General features: G+C 47.2%; 1 protein-coding gene across 5 annotated transcripts in view; it reads left to right on the plus strand.

Annotated features, from left to right (window-relative positions):
• Positions 1-22008, plus strand: part of ZBTB2 (zinc finger and BTB domain containing 2) — a 28146-nt gene extending 6138 nt beyond the window's left edge. Inside the window, exons 1-3 of one of the 5 annotated variants that reach the window (XM_046005558.1) lie at positions 78-193; positions 13709-13893; positions 19531-22008. In XM_046005558.1, the coding sequence (XP_045861514.1) occupies positions 13721-13893; positions 19531-20902 (1545 nt within the window). In that variant the 5' untranslated portion in view covers positions 78-193; positions 13709-13720 and the 3' untranslated portion in view covers positions 20903-22008. Of the gene's footprint in view, positions 1-77; positions 194-9022; positions 9045-10124; positions 10184-10621; positions 11094-13708; positions 13894-19530 lie in introns of those variants that run through there. The other 4 variants (XM_046005561.1, XM_046005560.1, XM_046005559.1 and 1 more) reach the window with 4 other exon arrangements.
• Positions 22009-22637: the final 629 nt, after the last annotated feature.

Consider the following 22637-nt stretch of genomic DNA (forward strand, 5'->3'; position numbering starts at 1 on the left):
GGAGGGGGAGGGGACGGAAGCCGAGAGGGCGGGCGGCGGATCGGAGGGAGGGAGGGAGGAAGGGGAGGGGGGCGATTCGCGTTCCGTTCCCCGTTGCCGGTCCCTCCCTTCTCGCCGCCACCGCGAAGTGCGTCCGGAGCGGCGGCGGCCGGTGAGCGTCCCGCGCTGGAGCCCTGAGAGGCGGGCCCGTCAGGTGCGTAATCCTTCCGACGCCTCGCCGCCGCCTCCTGCTGCTGCCGCTGCTGCTTCTTCGGCGGCAAGGCCGCGAGCTGCGGAAGTGGGTTTGGGGGAGGGGAGCGGAGAGGGAGGGGGAGGGGAGGGATCCGGTCCGACCGGAGCAGGCCCGGCCTCTCTGGCGCTTCTCCCAGCTGCAGCGGCTCCTACAGCTGCTGCCGCTACTGCTGCGGCTCCGCCTCCCCGCTCGCGGGCGGGGGCGCGCACGCGCGCTTCCGGCCTCCTCGGGTCTCGCGCTGTCTTCGGCTCTCGCGCGCGCTCTTCCCCTCGCCCTGTCTGACCACCCCCCCGCCCCCGGCGCCGGAGCTGTTGCGCCAGCCGGGGCGTTGCGCACGGCGTAGGCGTCGGCATTGTGTTAAACTCCGCGGGACTTGGGGCGAGCGCGCGCGCGCACGCGGGACTGAGGGAAGCGGAGAGCGTGCGGCGCGGCCGGAGTGCGTCGCCCCTCCCTTCCCCTCTCCTCCCCTCCCCTCCTCCCAGCCCCTCGGGGATGGGGGCGGGGCCGAGGTGCGCGGCGCCCGGGCCCGTCGGGCCCCGGCCGGTCTAGCCGGCCCCGCCCTCGGCCGGGCCCCCGCCCCCCCGGGACGGGACAGGGCGGGGCGAGGCAGAACTGGGCGGCCGTTGGGCTGCTCGCCTGCGGTCCGGGTAGATGTAGGCCTCTCTGGGCCCCACCCGGATGGACCGCTGCGGCCCGGGCCGCGGGTGTGGGCACGCTGGGCAGGCGGCCTCCGGCTTCCGCTCCGTTGCCGATGTGCGCCTCGGCTGAAGCCGAGGTTAGCTCGGCGCTGCGCTGTGGTTTCTGGCTGCTTTGCCTTGGGGCGTGGGCCGGCGTCGGTGCTGCGCCCCGAGCCCGGGCGGCCCTCCCACCCCGGAGGGCTCCGAGAAGGGGAGGCTGGGGGCTCGGAGGCTGTTTCCCGGGCCCGAGACGTTTTTCCGGTGTAACAGAAGCCCCAAACCAATGATTTTTTTGAACCAGCTGCAAAGATACTGCAAAGATACAGAGGTGCTTAGGAAGCAAGGACCTTTTCTGGTAGTGAAAGGGGAAGCGATAAGAAAGCAAGGGTAGCTGAGCAGGCAAAAAAATGGGCAGGGTGAAAATGCAGATTGTTAATGCTAGGCCATTTACTGCAAGAACTTGCAACTGCTCAACTAATGATGCCTTAGGGAATTAACCCCCTCCCCCCCATCGACTGCAGTGTTATTTGCTCTCCATCAAATACAATGGGCCCACTTAGTGTATAAGTCTCAATTCTGTTCATTTTAATAGGTTATTGTTTCAGTAAAATAAAGCATAAAAGAGTTCAGAATTATAGGCTCATACAGAATTTAGGGGTGCTCAGGGTTCCCTTAAATGGGCTGCCCTGTCCTTTTTAGGACAGACCTCCACGTAGACCAGGAGGGAACCCTGCACTAGCATTTTAGAGGCCTGAAACTTTAAAAGAAAATCAGAATTAAGACATCATAAATGCTCACTTCTGTGATTTATTACAAACCGACATTAACTGTTAAAAAAGTAGATTTCGTTTTGCATTCTAAATAACCTTGGTGTATATCCAGGGTGTTTTCAAACTGTTAAAATGTAATTATTAAGAAAAAGTTCCAAATTCCTTTAATTTCTTCCCGAAGGGAAAAAAAAAATTGTAAACATTCTAAGCATCAGAGAGAGCGTTTTCTAGGCTTTATTTATGCCCAAGTATTTAAGTTACAATTTTGTTACCAAATTAAACTTAAATAATTAAAATACTACTGTGAGTCAATAGTAAGTAAGAGTGTTTTACAACGCTAATATGCCATTAAGAGATGGAATCAGTAGCCACAGAATACTTAAAGTTGGCAGTCCAAGACAGTTTAGGACCATTTTTTTCCTGCATTATAAGGCCAAGTTAGAGGCTGTATTTATGCTCAAACCCATAACTCCCAGCTCACATGAATGAGGTACACATCCTAAGACTTTCTCACTTCAAGAAAGCTCAGTGTGCAAAGATAGGACTTTATAAAGCATTTTTAGGTATTTAAGTACTTGTAAAACTGCCCTTTTTACTTTGCAAGAGGTTCAGTTCCTTTAAATTGTGTACCCGCCTAAGTTCTGCATCAAGCAAGGAAGAACTTTCAGAGTCATCTGAGAAAGGTTTCAATGTGTGGTTGTGTTCCACATCACGCCGGTCTTCTTAGATTCTCTGAGCCTCGTAGTGCTTCTGAGCAGGGGTTGGGGTTTCTGAGTGTGGTCTGCACACTCTTCTGAATCTCCAGGACCCCCTCGGGGTCAAAACAATTTTATAATAATGGTAAGATATTATTGGACTTTTTAGCTGTTGACAAAATGTGTCAGCGTTGGAAAGATCCACTGCATAACTCACCGAGCTGACATTTTCCAGTGACCCATGGGGGATGTTCACAAAAACCATGCATGGGTAAAAGATCCGTTCAAAGTGCAAGCTATAGCAATGAATTTTACTGTAAGAGAGTAGGAAAATTTTCATTCGTTATGTATTTTTAGATCAAACTGCTACCTTCAAGAAACTACAACTTACCAGGTTTTGGTATAGTATCAAAGAAAAAATATCCACAATTTCCTGGAAAAGCTATTAATATATTTCTTTTTTCAACTACATCTGTGGGTGAGGTTGGATTTTCTTGAGTACTCAACCAAAACAGTTATCACAACAAACTAAATGGAGAAGTAGAGTAAATGCAGAATCCCATTGTCTTCTGTTGAAGAGATTTGTAAAAATAGCAAATTAGATTAGGTTTTTAAACTTTGCTATGTGATCATATGTAGGTTTCCTTAAAGTTGATTATAGCATAATGCTTTTAGAATTCTCACTTTAATATCAACTCCATTAGCCATAAATCTCTGACTTGGTTCTCCTTGACACAAACTATCCCGGAACTGCCTCCTTCTGACCTTCACTTAGAAATTAAAAACTAATTCCAAAGTTAACGTCAGCAACCTGTAATTGAAAAGACAATCTCTTACAAACCCAATGGTTTTCAAAGTCAAAATACGTGCTATTGATTAGTTTATGTCCCACCTTCTTCTAATTACAATGGAAGAGGATTGACTAATGTTATGAACAATGCATCAAATTGTCGCCACAACTGATTAAGACACATTTCCTAGCTTTGAGATCCGGTTTAAAAACATTAAAATTCAAATGGCCAGCCTCATTCAGGTTTACTTTATAGGCCCTAAATATTAATTATTAATAATACTAATTGAAAAAGCAGTTTTTTCATCCTGGTAAGTGGTCTGAGCTCCTTGAAAGAATCAATCTTACTTGTGGGTAGTGCTTTTTCTGTTACTGATGTGTCCTGTGCATTACAGTATTCATTTATGCTTCACTTAAATAAAATTAAGGACTTTAGAGGACCCTTTTAGTGCCCTCAAAATGGGTAGTCTAAGTGGTATTTAGTATCTTAGGAGAGCTATTATCTTTAAAAAGTGAGTCATCAATTCCCAAAAGCTGTTTTGGTCTCCTCTTCTTATACGGACAATGTAGGAGGAAATTGGGTTGTCAAAATATACTATGATGATATTGTCCCATTCAGCTGCACCTCCAAAGGATAAGTAACTTGCATGGAAGGATCACGCCACCTGGGCTGCCAGCTGGAGGCAAAAGCCCTTGACCTCTAGGCGTACACGTTATCAGTGTGGAAAACAGTGGTGAAGCATTAAATTATACAAGTGATCATTTATATTTAGCTCTGAAAAGTGCTTTTGACGTGTTTCAACATGTATCTCTCGAAGTCTCTGAATTTGCTTAAGTTAAAAAAACAACAACTTTGTACGCATATTCATGTATAAAGAAGGCATTCAATGAAAACCCACTTTTAAGAATTGCTTCCCCTCGGGGCACCTGGCTGGCTCATTCCATAGAGCATGTGACTCTTGCTCTCTGGGTTGTGAGTTCCAGCCCCATGTTGGGTGTAGAGATTACTTAAAAATAAAATCTTAAAAAAAGGAGAAGAATTGCCTCCCCTCCCCCATCTCTATTTTTCTTCAGTGCCTTTCTGCTCACTGTTCTGATTTAAGAAAGACAAAGGATTTTTTTTTTAATTTAGTTTTTTGGTTTTGTTGGTTTTTTTTAAGTTCTGTGTATGGTTTTAAGTGATCAGGGGCTTTATGTAGGTCTTCAGTTTCTTGTCACGATTTCATGGTAGCCCTCTGTGACTGGGAGCGCTAGGAACTCCGGGGACTGACGTCTGGAGCCAAGAAGTGCAGAGGAAAGCGTGTGAAATTTACACCCATTAGACCAGAATTCAGTTGACTCCTGTTTGCAGTTGTAGCCTCTGGGAACGATCATGTAGTGATTCAAGGTTGGAGTCAGATACACCAGCTTCTCCAAAGACTCTCAGACATAAATCCCAGCGGGGACTCAGGACTCCAGACCAATACAGTCACCGTGCGCACTGCACACCTCTACTTGGTTGTCTCAGAAGTATCCACCGTCCCACCACCTCACAACATAACCTCACGGTCTTCCCCACAAAGCTGGCTCTTTGCCTGTGTTCTCTCTTTTGGCGGGAGTCCCCATGATCTTTCTAGTTACACAAGCGGGAAATCTAGTAGGAGTTCCTCTGAACACATCGATTTCCCCCGCCCTCCTCCACCAGCTCTGTTGAGTTTTTATCTTCCAGCTACCTTTCAAATCCCGTCCAGATGGCCACCACCTACTTTTGTCACCTCTCTAGACCACAGAAATGCGTCCCCTCTCACCACTTCCGGCAGGTCTGCCCTCACCTGCCTCCTCACTCCTCAGTCAAATTGGGTTTAGCTCTGCAGGGCAGCCATCCCATCGCTCACCCTGCGAAATCCCCTCGGTGGCTCCCGTTGCTTTTCAGATACGGACCAAAACCCTTAAGAAGACCTGAGTCTCCAACTTCGCCTCACCTCCTCTTTTTCCGGCTCTTTGACCTGCAGTCACATGGCCCTTCTCCCAGTCCCTCAGCTGCGTCTTACTCCCTCCTGTCTTAGGGCCTCTACAGATGCTTCCCCTTGGCCTGGAACACTCCATCTTTGCCCAGTTGACTCTTCTTACTCTCCAGATATCTGCTTACCTGGCATTTCCTCACAAAACTCTTCCCTGATCTCCAGCCCCAAAATTAGACCCCAGTTTCATGATAAATTTTAATTTTGTAAATTTGTGTACTTCTTTGATTCTACCCTCGAACTCTGTACTCTCCTTGCCGTTGTGAACACTGTACCTGGCAGCTCCGAAAGCTCTCGGCAGATGGGTGACTACTCCCCAGATCTGCAGCTTCAGAGCCGGACTACATGTGGGCAAGTCACTTAGCCTCCTATGTCCAGTAGATTTCTGCGGGAAGGAGGGTGGTTGGTCCTTGGCACGTAATAAGTGGTCACTTATTAAAGCTGTGGTTATTCATATTATAATTCATACTGAAGAGTGACAAAATGATACACCGTGGTGTTACTGAGGATTAAATGATGAGTGTAAAGAGTTACCGTAAAATATAAAGCACTGTTCAGAACTTAATTGTTAGCATGAAGAAACACAAAGTGACATTTAAAAATCAAAAATAGCTCCCTTTAAATTGATGTGAATTTTTTAGGTTAATCTAAGAAAAATAGAAATTCCACTCTCATCCCATATCACCCAGCTAGTCAGGGGCCAAGAACTCAACATTCTTCCCTCTGAACCTAGAGTTTCTTAATTTTTTTTTTTTAACAAATACTGAACACCAGACAATATGCTAGTATGTGAAATAAAGTAATAAGTGATAAATCAGACCCAGTGATGCGTTTTGGGGAAGCATCAGACAGACACAGTATAAACTAGAATGTTCACCAATGCTCCAGAGGCAAGGAGGGCCTCCTAATCTTGAGGGTCAGGGAAATTATGCAGGGGACAAGTAGGGTTGGGGACCGAGGGGAAAGGGGAGGCAGTGAGTGGTGGGTCCCTCTGGAAGTGGCATGTTTGAAGGTCCAGCGTAGAGTTTCTAAGGCCCCGTTCACAGGCCCCCAGTCCTGACTGTGGGAGTAGAGATCCGGTGCTGGGCTCAGCCTGGAGAGAACGGGCTCTGAGCAGTGAGTGTTGCAGATGGCTGGGAGCCCAAGTATGGCCTGGGCTTCAGGACCTTCTGGTTATAAAGAAAGATGCCCTTCTTCAGCTTAGCTCAGCTCATCTGGCATTTCCAAAGTGAGTGAAATAACATCATTTTGTCCCCCATTACCATCCATAGACTCAGATGCAATTGGGCTTTTAGTGATGCTAGGATTTCAGAACAAGTTGGTTATGTGATGACTTCGTGAAGATCATCAAATGATAATCTTATATCAAGAAAACAATTACGCACAACTTAATGTCATAAAGTAAAATTTTATGTTGTACTTGTTTTTGCATTAGAACATTTTTCTTCCATATACTGAATATAGTGCCAACAGTCCTTCCTCTAGAAAGGTGTTCCGACCTTATGTTCTTTCTGCCCATCTACACTTAGAAGTCCCCCATCCCTACTGGGTGTGTGAATATTTTATGTCTTTTCTTGAAAAATAAAGAAAGAATGATACCCTTTTGGACCCCTAGTTTTAAGGTTGGTTGGTTGGTTTTTAGTAGGCCTGTGAAATCTGAAAGTCTGGAAACCATTAGTTTCCATCAGCATGAGACCATGTTGTGCAGTGCTAGGCAGGGGTTGGGCCATGGAGGAACGGTAAGCTGTGCTGAAAACTGCGGGTTTCACACTAAAGGAAGTAGGAAATCACAGGAGGATTTTAAGCCCGATAGTAACATCAGATTTGCCCTTTGGAAAGAGCCTTCTGGCTATTCCGTGTGGATGGAGTCAAGAGCTAGAGCTGGAAGCTGGAGAGATGTGTAGGGAGGCAGAGCTCAGCGGTGGGATAAGAAGCTGAAGTTGGTGGGCCGGGAGCGACTAACTGTAGAATGAGGGAAGTGGGGCCCTGACAGGGGAAATTGAGATTCCTGGCTTGGTCGAGAGATGGATGGTGGTGCCATGCCCTTGGCAAGGGGTACGGAAGGAAGGGGTTTGCGGCTTTTAGTGTCCTTTGAAGGAAATGGGAGTAAGGGGAAGGGGATTTGAATTGTTTTTCCTGTTCTGAATTGAAGGGTCGTTTGGGATGGCCCAGTGGGAGTGGACTGGATCCCCACAGAGAGTCCACAGAAGGAGAATTAGGCTGTGGTCACGGCAAAGGAGCATCAGCAAAAGAGGAATCCTTGGTGGAGATTAAAATAGAACAGCCAGAGGTGAGAGAAAACCAGAGCACAGCGGCCTCGGAGCCTGAGACAGTATTTATGGAGCAGGAGGAAGGGTATTAAATGCCGCAGAGAGGTCGAGTAGGCTCAGTCTGGGGGGCTGGGGAACAGAGGTCCTCGATGACCTTGGCTGAGCTGTCTCGGTGCACAGGGCAGGAGCGGTGCACACGTGAGCCATGGACGGGAGGTGGGAAGCAAGGAGAGGACTTCCATTTCCACGGGGGCGGGGGGTGGCCTCAAGCAGAGCCCCCCATGAAGATGCTGCGGCCTCAGCCTGCGCAGCACAGGTCGAGTGGAAACAGCCCTGAAGGGGCCATGATGACAAAAGGAGGTTTAGGACAAGGGGGTGCTGTCAACTGGGCAGGGGCCGGGGGCCCTGCCCGAGCTGCCCTTCTCTTGGAATCCAGGCTGGGGACCCCTCCACCCCATTTTCTCAGACTCATTCACATGTGCCAGACTCGAGGGGGCGTCTGGGTTGGTTATGATTTTTCTCCCTAAGAAAGCTTTTCTGGGTGTCCAAAGTGAGATTTTAAAAATTTATCTATGCAAAGTTTTGTCTTCCCTGTGTACATTTTGAACAGAAGACTTTCTTTCCATGATTCCTCCTCTCGTTTGACTTTTTTCACATCCTTGAGACTCCTGTACATGTGTTCTTCCCTCTCTGTGTGAAAGACCTGTTCAGTATGTTTGCTATTCTAGATCGAATAGGAAATCTCTAAAATGAGATTCTAATTTTTTTTTTAAAGTTTTTTTTATTTATTTGACAGAGAGAGAGATCACAAGTAGGCAGAGAGAGGAGGAAGCAGGCTCCCTGCGGAGCAGAGAACCGGATGCGGGGCTAGATCCCAGGACCCTGAGATCATGACCTGAGCCGAAGGCAGCGGCTTAATCCACTGAGCCACCCAGGCGCCCCGAGATTCTAATTTTTTTAAATTTTTTAAAGATTTTATGTATTTATTTGACAGAGAGAGAGATCACAAGTAGGCAGAGAGTCAGGCAGAGAGGGGGAACAGGCTCCCTGCTGAGCAGAGAGCCCGATGCGGGGCTCGATCCCAGGACCCTGGGACCATGACCTGAGCCTAAGGCAAAGGCTTTAACCCACTGAGCCATCTAGGCGCCCCTCGAGATTCTAAAATAACTGATAGACCCCCTTTAAAAAAGAAACATTTCACGGTTTTTTTTTTTCATGGCTCCATTCTTATGGGCTGAAAAAAAATAACTCACCTTGGGCTGTTTGTGGAATGAGAAGGAGCTCTACCTCTTGCTGTATCGAGATTGTCACTGTAAGAACAAAAACTTCAAAATCCCATAAAATATTGATAAGTTTGATGACATCACAACGTAAAACTGTATGTCATAAATCTCTGTAAAACAAAATCAAAAGAAAGTACGAGAAATGTTAGCGACTTACATGTTTAAAGGGCTCGTTTTTATTATATACCAAGGGTTTTACAGATCGATAAGAAAAAGACAAACAACCTGATAGAAAACCGAGCAGAGCTCATGAAGAGATACAAGAGGAAATGTAAATGATCAATAAACATAAAAATATACTTCCTCTCATCACTAAATCCACAGAAGGTAAGAAAAGGAGAGTGGATTTGGCAAGATTCTTTAGGAAGGGGTACTACCATCCCCCACCCCCATGCGGGCAGAGTGTGGAGAAACTGGAGGGGGGAGGGGGGATGGCGGTGGCTGGACAGCTCCCAACTGTGCGTCTGTGATAGTCGAATGTCTTACCACGAGTATGTATGCTCAAAAGCAGCAATAAAAATAATGTTTCCGATTGATTTTAAACACACTCATGCATAGCACGTACCAACACACCAGACAACCCTGCTTAATTCTCACTTCTAACACCTACCGAGTCTATCCTCAGGGGCAGACCAGCTGACCTCTCAGCCTGTTTCCTCCTTTATAAAATCTGCATAGCAGTACCACCGATAAGTTCATGCGCAATTAAGTAAAGACCATATGGACACGAATGGTCAGTGGTAAACACTCCATCAGTAAGAGCCACTTTTGTCGTTATCATCAGGGAATAAACAGTCATGTGTTCTCATACTCAAAGCTGCTGTCAGTGAAGGGAAAGCCAGAGCTGCCTAGGCATAAGAGGAACGGGCTCAGAGACAGAGCACAGGAAAAGCAGCTCACGGCAGGGTCCTCTCTGGGGGTGTTAGGCTTCTTCGTAGAAAAACACTGGTTGGTAAGATGGAAAAAGGAAGTATTCTGGCACTTTCCAGCCAACAGGCTTCTAATGGTATATCCTGGGGGCGGTCAGGTTAGAGTGATGTTTCTGTGTAATCCCCGTTACCCTGCACACTGGCACCGACTCGTGTTTTCATCCTGAACCTCGCACCTTGTTTCTGTCTCCCCTTCCTCCTCTGAGTGCTCTCACTCCTCCGACCTGCACCAAAAATCCTGGGGGAACGAGGGTCCTGATCCATTCCGGGGATGTGGACATATAAATGAGCCTGCGGTCTCGGTCTCTGTACCCAGACTGCTGCTAGCTTGGGCGACCCGCCTGCCTTTCCTACTTGGAGACAGCTCTTGACAGAAAACGTGATACTGGACATCCTTGATCCTTGCTCTGTGACCCGATCGGTCTCTCAAAGTATTATTCCATTTCCTTCTTTTCTTTTAGGTCACACTTGTTAATTCTGAATCTGCCAGATCATGCCTAGCACAGGAAGGAGAGTGGGGAGTTCAGTACCAGCGGAGTAAGAATTGCCCCGGGTCTGGTTTGTTTTGTTCTGTTTTGTTTCTAAAGCTTACTGATAATGCATCCTTCACAGTAGCTTTCCCAGTTCTGCAGTTAAGTGTCTTCGTTATTACCCCTTTCTTTTTAAATCTGGCTAATTAGTTAATGTGTGGTTTTGTGTGGGATTGTCTTTTTTCCCGTTTACTCTTTGTTTTGAGATAACTACAGACACACATGTAATTGCAAGAAGTAAGAGAGATCGCATAAGCCCTTTGCCGAGTTTCCTCTGATGGAAACTTCTCGCTAAACTGTAGTCCACATCACAACCAGGGTGCTGACGCTGATACGGTTGAGCTGCAGAACATTCCTGTCCCAAGGATCCCTCCTGTTGCCCTTTTGTAGCTGAACCCATTTCCCTCCTGCTCCCCTTGCCCCCTGTCACTAATCTGTCCTCTGCTACTCTGATTTTCAAGAATGTTACAACCATAGAATCATAGAGCGTGTGACCTCTGGGGATTGGCTTTTCTCACTCCGTCGAAGCACCCGCCTTGCTCTGTACACGTAGCGGTAGTTCATGTGTCCTTAACTGGCTGTGTGGTTTCCTGGGGCGTGGGCATACCACGTGCTTAACTGTTCACCCACTGAAGGACATCTGGGCTGTTTCTCCTTTTTGACTATTAGGAATAAAGCTGCTGTGGGTGTCCACGCGTAGGTTTCAGTGTGAACATAGGTTTCCATTCTCTCAGATGCGTCCACGAGCCCTATTGCTGGGTGGGACAGTAGTTGCATACTGAATTTTTAAGAAACTGCTTTTCCAGGGTGGCTGCACACTTCACCTTCTGCCCGGCCGAGTTCAAGCGGTCCAGCTCATTGGCATCCTTACCAGCATCCGGTGTTGCCGTTATTTTCTACTTTGGCCATGTTGATAGGTATATAATGAAACCTCACCATGGTCTTAATTTGCTTTTCCCCAGTCACCGACGAGGCTAAAGCTCTTTCCAAGTCTTTATTCACCATCTGCATAGCCTCTTCGATGAACTGTATCTTCTAGTCCGTTGCCTGTTGTCTAGTTACATTTTTTTTCCCTGTTGAAGTTTGAGAATTCTTTATGTATTCTATATACCTGTCTTCTGTCAAAGATTTGCAGAGGTTTTCCGGTATTTTCTCCTGGTCTTTAGCTTGTCTTTTCATCCTCTTTCTTCTCTTTCCTTCATCTTCTTTCACGAACAAAAGTTTTTAATTTTGATGAAATCCGGCGTCATCAGTTTCTCCTTTTACGGATTATACTTTTCATGTTCAGTATAGAAGTTGGGCCTCTAACCCTAGATCCCTAAGCTTTTCTCCCATTTTGTCGCAAAAGTCATAGTTTGGTGTTTACTTCTGAGTCTGTGATTCATTTTGAGTTAATTTTCATGTAAGGTATGAAATTTGATGACGTGTCTTTCTTTCTTTCCTCCTTTCTTTCTTTCTTTCTTTCTTTCTTTCTTTCTTTCCTTCCTTCCTTCTTTCCTTCCTAATGGGAGTCCAGCTGATCTGGCACCATTTGTTGAAAAGATTGTTCTTCCTCCGCTGAATTGGAGGAATTGAAATGCTTTTGGGCCTTCGTCCACCATCATTTGTGCATATTTATGTGGCTCAGCTGCTGTGTTCTCAGTCTGTTTCCTGGTCGGTATGTTTGTCCCTTCCACAGCACCGTGCTGTCTTGAGTGCTGTACCTGTTCGATGCATCTTGAAATCAGACTGATTCATCCCACTTTAATATTCTTTTTAGAAATGATTTTAGCGGGGCACTTGGGTGGCTCGGTGGGTTAAGCCTCTGCCTTCAGCTCAGGTCATGATCTCAGGGTCCTGGGATCGAGCCCTGCATCGGGCTCTCTGCTCGGCAGGGAGCCTGCTTCTCCCTCTCTCTCTCTCTGCCTGCCTCTCTGCCTCCTTGGGATCTTTCTCTCTGTGTCAAATAAATAAAATCTTTTAAAAAAAATCATTTTAGCTCTCCTGGATTCTTTGGCTTTCCATGGTACATTTCAGAATATTCTTATCCATGTCTACAAAAAAAAAAAAACAAAAAACAACCTTGTGAGAATTTTGATAAGAATTTTGCCAAACCTATATGCTGACTTGGGAAAAATTTGTTTGTGCTATGTTGGATTTTCCTAACCATAAATACAGTATATCTTTCCGTTTCTTTAAATATTCTTTGATTTCTTTCTTCAGCGTTTCAGACTCTTCAACATACAAGTCCTCTACATGTTTGGTTAGATCGACAACCTATGTATTTCAACATTTTAAGTGATTCTAATGGTGTTATATTTCTAATTTCAGTGTCCACGGGTTCAAACTTAGTATACAGAATTACAGTGGACTTTTACATGTTCATCTTGTAGCCTCCCTGTGGTGTTGCCAGACTCGCTTGTTAGTTCCAGGAGGTTCTTTTTTTTTTTTTTTTTTTGTAGATTCCTTGGGATTTTCTAGGTAACAGCCATGTCATCTGGAAAGAGGGACAGCTTTGGTTCTCTCTTTCCTCTCTGTATGCCTTTTATTTCCTTTCTTGCTTTATTGCACGAACTCAAACTCCCAGTACTATGTTCGGTAATGAGAGTGGGCATCCTTGCCTTGTTCACAATCTTAGAAGGCATTCGCTCTTGGTAACACTGAGTCTGCTGTTAAGTATAACGCTGATCTGTGTGTAGTGGGCTGTTAGAAATGCTCTTGGCGGGAAAAGAGCAGCCTACTGACGTGCCGAGCTACCTCCTTCAGAGGCAGTTCTGCTCCTCTACAGCTGACTCAGACCCAGTGCTTTGCTAGGGTGAAGTGGGACAATGAAGACCTTAGAATTTGGAGTCAGAATGGGATTTAATGGGATTTAAATTTTGGCTCCCCTGCCTTCTAGCTTGATGGCCCGGGCAAACTTATTTACACCTCTCAAAGCCCAATTCCTCATCCACAAAAAAGGGAAGAGGATGCCATCCCACTTCCTCCCTCCATGAGCACAGGTGTCCAGGGCAATAACGGGCGTGTTATTTTATCCCCGCCAGGGGCAGTCCTGTCCCCAGGGCCGGAGCTGGAAAACGGCCCCAGTTTGGTGAGATCTTCACCCTACTCTGCTGTGTCCGCCCTTCCTCCCGTGCTCCGCCCAGCACCTTAATTTACTGATCTCTATGGAAGATTTGACAACTTCTAGTAGACAGATCATTTAGAATTTGCATTTGGAGTCGTAAACTAAAAGACTAGCTGATCTGGGGACATTTGCTGTCTAGAGCGCAGACAGCCGAGTTCATTTCCCGGCTCCGCTCCCCCACTCACATCTGTGTAAACGTGGACAGACCACGTAATCCCGCAGCTTGCTGCAAATGCCATCATCTGGGAAATGGGAGAGAAGACAGAGCAGCTGACTCCCGGGGCGGCCCTGGAGGTGAAATGAGCGAACTGGTGTCACGTTGTTAGCATGACTTTTTAGCTGTGGTCATTACTATTGGTGACTAAAACGGACACATACTTACTTGTGAATCACCTTTCTTAAAAAAAAAAATTGTTTGCTTTGCAGATTTTTAAAAAAATGGATTTGGCCAACCATGGACTTATTCTCCTGCAACAATTAAACGCTCAGCGAGAGTTTGGTTTCCTGTGTGACTGCACGGTTGCCATCGGCGATGTGTACTTCAAGGCACACAAATCAGTTCTTGCTTCATTCTCCAATTACTTTAAGATGTTGTTTGTCCATCAGACCAGGTAACTAACGTGGTTGATATAATCTAATGACTGTAGACGCTGAACTTCGTGGCCCTCTTCCCCTCTGCACCTGCTCTTAGCCCATCCAGACCATGGGGCTCACCTCCTCTCCCTGGAATCCTAGGCCCCTGGGCGCCCAGTTTTCCCTCGTGACCTCACTTGCCCCCTTGCCCATCTTGGTTACTCACACTTCCATGGACCTTCGAGGCCCCGGCAGCCCCTCCACGCCCCAGTACCCTGGCTAGCTGACCCCGACCCTCAGGATGGGCAGTGGCAGCCTGATTCCCTCGCTCCCACTCCTCCAGCCCCGGGGCCCCCAGGCTGCCCCCACTCCTTTCCCTGTTTTAATCCTTATCTGCCAGTCTAATGAGAAGCTTGAGGGCATGAATTCCCCAGTTCCCTTCTTTTCTCTCTTAAAACATCTCAATCGCAGCATCTTTGTTTGATCTTTCCTTCCCATCTCTCCCATCTCGGAGAAAAGGACCCACTAAGGAAAAGTGGTCTTCCTCCAACTCTCAGGCTACAGATCTGACCTCTTACTCTCTGTTCTGTCCTTTTCACTGTGCACTCTCCCCGCATTCGAGCCGCTGCAGGATCAACATCCCTGGTACCTTGACTGTGCTGCGGGGCACCTTCTCCTTTATCTCACGGTGAAGGTGTTCAGAGGGCGAGCCACACCCTTGCTGGTGCTCCCCCCCCACCCCCTTGACCCCTCCTTTCTGGGGGCACTGTGGTCTGTGCTCCATCTCTACCGAAATCATTTCTCTAAGGTCACCTCTTCATCAAAACCGCGGCTCTTCTCAGCCTCTGGTGTCCTTGTCCTTGGCCGCACTGCATCCTCTTTTTAAGGACCATCATCTGCACTTTGATAATGCAGAACGTTCCCTGTTTTCCTGCCCTCTGGGCAGGAGCCTTCTGAGAGTCGTGCTTTTAGTCTGGAGCTCTCCATGCTTCTTTCCCTGTGCGCTCTCCTGGGGAGCTTGTTTCTTCTGGATTTGGCCTCCACTGGAAGCCACAAGTTTACAACTCTGGCCTTGACCTTTCTCTGCGTCCAGAACTCTGCTTCCCAAGGCTGCGAGGCTGGCTGCTCGAGGGGTCGAATGGAGTATCAGCATGTCTGAAGCTGAGTTAGGCCTTCCCAGGTCCTTCCCTATTTATCTCCAAGTAACCTGCACTTAAAATCGCTCTAAACCCCCATTTTCTTGGTCCCGTCCTCAATCACGTTTCCCTCACAGTCCCTTTTGCATTAGCCCTTTCCTTCCCCTTCTTACCTCCTCCCATTTCCTAATCATTCCTGTCAGATGAATATTCCTAAACAGCGAGCGAGCGCTATGATTGTAGGACATCTTTGATCAGAAACCTACTCCAGAGTGTCCTGCTTGGATCAGAAACCTAGAGGACATCCACCGCACATCAAAACATCACGCGGATTCCTGCTTCTCTTTCAAGGCCCGAAGCTGCAGCCTGCTTGGCCATCATGCCCAGTCCCCGAGCCCGGCTCCCCCTCACCTCTTCTGTGCCCCCTCTCCACAGTGATCCAAAGCTGGCTCTTCCTCTCACATTTCCCAGCACTTTCTGCCCCTTTACAAGATCAGCGCATTTTCCTTGTGTTGTTCTCGGTGGACTTCTCCCCCCAACACCCCCTTCATTTGTAAGTTTCCTGAGGGCAGAGACCGGGTTTGACCAAGCTTTGTGGATGCCCAGTGTATAGTTTGGGTATTTGTACATAATGGCTACTTGTTAAGTGTCTGGAGGAGCAGAATGGGTGAAGAAGAGGGATAATGGTGAGCAGAGGTTGCTTTGTCCTGCAACACTAAGGACGTTCCCTTTTACCTCATCGTCAGAGACTTGCTTAGAAGTTTCAACACAATGAGTTAACTTGTCTTGAGGGGGAAAGATTTTCATTTTGAGGAGTAAAAGAATACAGTTTAATGAGTTCTAAGATTTTTTATTTATTTATTTGACAGACAGAGATCACAAGTAGGCAGAGAGGCAGGCAGAGAGATGGGGGAAGCAGGCTCCCTGCTGAGCAGAGAGCCCGATGCGGGCTCGCGGGCTCCATCCCAGGACCCTGAGATCATGACCTGAGCCGAAGACAGAGGCTTAACCCACTGAGCCACCCAGGCGCCCCAGTTTAATGAGTTTTAAATAGATTCAAGAAACTTAAGTGGAGAGCAGTTTAAATGCCTTTGTAAAAAGGAAATGTGGTATCCAGTAGATCAGAGTCCCCAATGTTTTTTTCTCTTTGAGACGAAGCAAACAGGGGGCAAAGGCCAGAGGCAGCCTTTCAAACCAGGGCCGCCTTTGTCAGGTGCTGTGAGCTTCCACCTGATTACCCAGCAGGTGGACTGAGAATACAGGTTTTTCACACTTGGTTTAAGAGCGTTCTGTTGTCTATAGTACCACTAGATGTCTCTGTCTCGTGTGCAGCCCTGGAAGTGATTGGGTTGTGAATCTTGCAGGACTGCAAACACAGAGTTCCCCAAACTGCAGAGAGGCAGGTCTGGCTAAGCACAACCTCCTGAGCGAGGTAGAACATTATGTCAAATTAATTATTTCCAAGGTTCTTTAAGCCCCTTTTTTCCTTTGATATTCCAGTGAAGGAAAGATTAAAAAATGCAAATTCCAAAAAAAAAAAAAAAAATGCAAATTCCTGTGAAAATTTGCACAAAGGGCTTGTGGCTGTGCTAAAACCTTATTTTTCCTGTAAAAGTGTCTCAAGCAGACACCTATAGATCCAACCATGTAGGTATAATTATCTTGTGGGGAGCTGTGCCCTTCCAGAAGGACTTGGAAATGACCAAAGTCTGGCCCATAGCAAGCAGAGAGGTCTAGCTGCCTGGGAGGGAAAGCAATCAAGGATGGAAATTGCTGGAATGTGACCTAAGGAACTTTTTTTTTTTTTAAGATTTTATTTACTTGACAGAAAGAGATCACAAGTAGGCAGAGAGGCAGGCAGAGAGAGAGAGGGAAGCAGGCCCCCTGCTGAGCAGAGAGCCCGATGGGGGACTCGATCCCAGGACCCTGAGATCATGACCTGAGCGGAAGGCAGGCTTAACCCACTGAGCCACCCAGGCGCCCCCCTAAGGAACTTTTTTAAATAACTTTTTTTTTTAAGTGTTTCTATGTGTATATGTGTGCATGTGTTGTTCTGCTTTAAGAAAAAAACATTAAAATCGAGAAATCAAGATAATTGGTTTCTGGGAACCTCCGGGGGCCCTAGGCACTGGCGTTGAATCCCAGAGGCCTCCCTCTCCCTGGTAGTTTCTCTCCAGCCCCGTGGGTCCCTTCGGAATCCTTCTCCCTCCAGCCTGGCGGGGTCTCCCAGCCCGGTTTCTTCTTTGCCTTCAGAGATCGCACACAGTTCTTTAAAACCTGAGCTCTGCTCAGTCACCACCCATCACTGACAGTAGACAGACGACAACCGGTATAGTAACAAATGAGGGAAAATCATAAAACTGACAACAAAACTTTGATGGAAAGGGGCCCCACTTGGTACTTACCGATCACAGGTGCTAAAAACATAGCCCTCCTTGGGACTTCGACCCTTCTCTTTCTGGGAGGCAGAGGGGAGCTTGCTGTCTCTCTTGCCTGGAGGAACATACCCTCCCAGCAGAACAAAGGTGCCCCGTGAGCTCCTGGGAGTACTTTGCATCTCCGAAGGCCTGTGGTTTCCCAGTTCTCTGTTTTGGAGGTGACTGTTTACCTGATTAAACTATTCTTCCCCACACATGATCCCTGAAGCTTTGTTTTGAATATTGAACTTCCCTAGAGCCCCTGAAATGTATTCTAGTGTACACACAGTATTATCGGCACTCACCCTGTGCTCAAAGGGAAGACCACCTATAAAAAGACCCCAAAGGAAGATGAGTGATCTATCTTTTTAAAAAAAAAGAGTCACAGAAACTCTCTTCTTTCTACCATCAAAGTGCTGCTAGTTTCTATGCATAGTCTTTATTCTTTGACTTCCATACTTTGTAGACAGACACTTTTCACATGATTACTTGTATGCAGTCATCTTGAAATACACACGCATTGATAGCAAGACAGGAATTCCTCAAACCTGTTCTGTCACAAATTGCTATTAAAGTCACTCTTTTAAAAAATAGAATAAAATGTTAAATTTGGAAGAGCAGGTATACTGTGACTTTTTTTAGCATGTGGAAAAATATATATCGCTAAGATAAACGGCTAAAGGAGACAAAAAGAGTTGCAAGAGTAAGAAGTGGTGTAATCAAAAATGATTATACATTGTAAGAACCTGATTAAATAACTCATCCATTTTTAAAAATGATTATACATTCTGAAGGCATTCAAGGAAGCCGTCTTTGAAATTGAAAATGCATCGTCTATAGAATATATTCACTCTGAACATAGAGCACACACCTCATACTCTATAGATACAGTCATTGCTTTTAATGCATCAGAATTGCTATCATTAGTGATGTTTAGGAAGAGTTCTTTGGGACTTCTTGATTAAAGCTTGCTTGATCAGAATGATGTTTCTGGAATGAGGCAAACACTAGCTGCTTTAGGTGTCTCAGATAAGTCACTTTTTGGGCTCTCAGTTTCCAGATCTGTCAGATAGGAACAGTCATATCTGCCTGAACTACTTACTACACAGGATTATTTTCATGCTCTAAACAATTTTGGTATCATGGGTTTGGATTGAGACAGAGATTTAAATCCCTCTTGGAACTCTGATATTGAGCAAGGCATGAATTTCTCTGAGCCTCAATTCCTTAGCTGGAAAATGAGAATGAATGGAATTTAATGAGATAATGCCTGTAAAGGCCGGCGGTAGTTCTGGTGGTGGTGGTATTTACATTTGGTATATAAGGGAGTTGTCCTGGAACGGCTTTTTACTGCAGTCTAGCAATACTGGGAAGGTGATCTGACCCCATTAGAGCTAGAATGTTCCCCCATACCTTCCTGCGGGGGGGGGGGGGGGGCAGATCAGAGAGTTCAGAGCACCAACAGAATTAGGTTTTATTTTTCTCTCACTTTTGTCGTGTGGCTCCTAGCGCTTGTTCATACTAGCCCAGCTCCCCTGTGTCATTTTACAAATGAAGAAACTTTCTCACCAGGTAGATTGTTTGATTTGCCTTAAAAGATCTCCTGCTGAGCTCTGGATGGCATCGGATCAATAGAAAATCATAGACTTTTAGCCAAAGCTCTGCCAGGTCAGCGGCTCTTAACCATGTCCGGGTCACAGGCCACTTTCAGACAGAGAAGCAATAGATCTCCGCACAAAACACAGAAGTTTTTTTATATAGAACTCCCAGAGTTCTGTCTAAAAATACAATGTGATAGAAGTTCACGCAGACTCCGAGGAGGAAAAAAAACTGCTTCAAGAGTCTAGGAGTTAAGATACCGTATTTGCTTAACATGAACTTTCTCCTTCTCATCCTTGCAAATACACTTATTGTCTCTGTCTGTTCTTAACACCATGAAATTACATGGGTTCCAGTCATCTCCCCTGAGTATTCCTTTTCATGAAACACTAACCCTAAGAAAGGGGAAATGCTCTGGTTTCATTTGCCTTTAAAAGTTGCCCCCTTTTTTCCCCAGAGATCATGTTCTCCCTGGAGACCTGGGCTGACATTTACTCACAGATTGTGCCCCCGTCTCTTGCAGCGAGTGTGTCCGTTTGAAACCAACCGACATCCAGCCGGATATCTTCAGCTATCTCTTACATCTGATGTACACCGGCAAGATGGCACCTCAGCTCATCGATCCCGTTCGATTGGAACAGGGGATCAAGTTTCTGCACGCCTACCCGCTGATCCAGGAAGCCAGCCTGGCCAGCCAGGGCGCCTTTTCTCACCCCGACCAAGTTTTCCCGCTCGCTTCCTCCCTGTACGGCATTCAGATCGCAGACCACCAGTTGCGACAAGCCACCAAGATTGCCTCTGCCCCCGAGAAGCTGGGGCGGGAAGCGCGGCCGCAGCCGTCCCGGGTGAGCCAGGAGCAGGCGCCGGAGGCCTCCCAGCTGTCCCAGCTGCCTTCCAACCTGGCCCCCGTGACTCGGACGCACCTGACGCCCTCGGACCCGCTGCAGACCTCCCTGTCCCCCGAACTCGTTTCCACGCCCGTGCCTCCCCCGCCTCCCGGGGAGGAGACCAACCTGGAGGCCTCGTCCTCGGACGAACAGCCGGCGGCCCTCACCATCGCCCACGTGAAGCCGAGCATCATGAAGAGGAACGGGAGCTTCCCCAAGTACTACGCCTGCCACCTGTGCGGCCGGCGCTTCACGCTGCGCAGCAGCCTGCGGGAGCACCTCCAGATCCACACGGGCGTGCCGTTCACGTCCGGCCAGCCCGGGGACAGCCGGGGGCCCCTGTCCCTCTGCAGCAACGCCCCCGACCTGGGGAAGGACGCCATGGAGGTGCCCGAGGCCGGGATGATCAGCGACAGCGAGCTGCAGCACATCTCCGACTCGCCCATCATCGACGGGCAGCCGCACTCGGAGACGCCGCCGCCCTCGGACATCGCGGACATCGACAACCTGGAGCAGGCGGACCAGGAGCGCGAGGTGAAGCGGCGCAAGTACGAGTGCACCATATGCGGCCGCAAGTTCATCCAGAAGAGCCACTGGAGGGAGCACATGTACATACACACCGGCAAGCCCTTCAAGTGCAGCACCTGCGACAAGAGCTTCTGCAGGGCCAACCAGGCGGCGCGGCACGTGTGCCTCAACCAGAGCATGGACACCTACACCATGGTGGACAAGCAGACTCTGGAGCTGTGCACGTTCGAGGAGGGCAGTCAGATGGACAACATGCTGGTGCAGACCAACAAGCCCTACAAGTGCAACTTGTGCGACAAAACCTTCTCGACTCCCAATGAGGTGGTGAAACACTCGTGCCAGAACCAGAACTCGGACGTTTTCGCCCTGGACGAGGGGCGGTCCATTCTCCTGGGCAGCGCGGACTCGGAAGTCACGGAACCCGACCACCCAGTGTTAGCCTCCATCAAAAAGGAGCAGGAAACAGTGTTGTTAGACTGAATGTGACTTACCTTTTTTAAAAAAACTGTCATTTTTACAGAGACGGTCTCCTCTCCCGCCCCACCCTATCCCCCAGTTCAGAACTGTAGTTCTCCGTGGCATGATACCAACAGGTCCCCGGTCCCTCCGTCCTCCCCACTGCCTCCCTGTCCCCAGCCCTTCCTCCGCAGAGGCTTTGTGCATTATAAACCTGGAACATATTTACTTCGAGTCAGGGGATATTGGAGAGATAATGGGCAGTAGTACTTATAAACTCAAAATAGATTTTGAGACGTTTTAGATTATTTAAAAGCAGACTTGCAACTAATGAAGGGTATACAACAAAACAAAACAACTAGAATGCGATTTGGTAAGCTAAAATTATGACTTTCCCTGGGTAATAAGTCTTCCTTCTCGGAAAATGGCAGAAAATACAGCATGCTTCTTAGAGATTCCGCTGGGCTCTGTACTATGCAAAAATCTAGAAGGTGTGGGGAAACTTTAAACCCAAGCAAATGTTCTTAGTATTTATCCTCCAGGTGTCTTATTTCAGAATGCGTCCTTTGAGATTATGTCCAGTCAAGAAAAATCATTCGTTAAGAAATCTACTTGAACAAAACACAAAAGAGAAAAAGTAATAATGTGATGGCAATCTTAATTTTTGGATAAAACATGACAAAGCTGTGAGTTTGTGTGTTTGTAAGAGAAAATGTGTGGGTATTTGTGATAAACAGGTGTATTAACGCACATGCCTTATCCGATTGCTGGCTTCTTTCAAAGTTGAACGAGAACAAAATTCTCTGTTTTAGTTTCTGATAAATCTGTTGGTTGTTTTAAAAACCAGACTTGCGAATACTATTATTCTGTAGATTGTCTTTCTGAATAGAAAACGACATGCCATTCCAGCAGCTGCCGGTGGGAAGTTCGTTCTGGCACCGACCAGCTGCTTTAAGTCAGTGTATGTATGCAGGAAAGTGCATCTCAGAGGCAAGGCTGTGGGCAAAGCATGTAGTAACTTTAATGACTTTAAACATTAATGCTCATACTTTACTGGCAACATTCATTGAAGCATCAAAAATGGCAAAGAAAAATCAGGACAAAAAAAACCTAACTGCTGTTTGGGGGGGGGGAAACTTGATTTTGTTGTTTCATCTCCACATTTTTTTTTCCTGTCCTTTAAACACCTGAAATTTCCTCCATTGGCCTGAAAACAGTAAAATGTGTCCATTAATCTTTCCTTGGGCCAATAACAGAATGGGTCTGACAGGACAGAACAGGAGCCAGAAATAAGGACCGAAGGGAAAAGGGAAGAACAGTTCATAGCTGTGCTGTACGTATATGTTTAAAACTGAATATCCCGTCATCCTGTTTCATGTATAGTTGAGTTCTCAGATTTGTAAGTTTTTATACATACTTTCATTGAATAAACAATTAAATGGGTATTTTATTGTATCTGTGTATTACTTTGTCTACCTAAAGAGCTGCAGGGAGGGGGGCGTGGCCCGAGGAGGCATCTCATTGTGGCACCTCCTTTCCGTCAGCAGAACTTCGGGCAGGTCCCCTCACTTGAGTGGCATTTTCCACATCTATAAAACGAAGACAGTGGGGGCACCTGGGTGGTTCAGTGGGTTAAAGCCTCTGCCTTCGGCTCAGGTCATGGCCTCAGGGTCCTGGGATCGAGCCCAGCATCGGGCTTTCCGCTCAGCAGGAAGCCTGCTTCCCTTCCTCTCTCTCTGCCTGCCTCTCTGCCTACTTG

The sequence above is a fragment of the Meles meles genome, chromosome 5 (assembly GCF_922984935.1).
Source record: "Meles meles chromosome 5, mMelMel3.1 paternal haplotype, whole genome shotgun sequence".
Classification (NCBI taxonomy): domain Eukaryota; kingdom Metazoa; phylum Chordata; class Mammalia; order Carnivora; family Mustelidae; genus Meles; species Meles meles.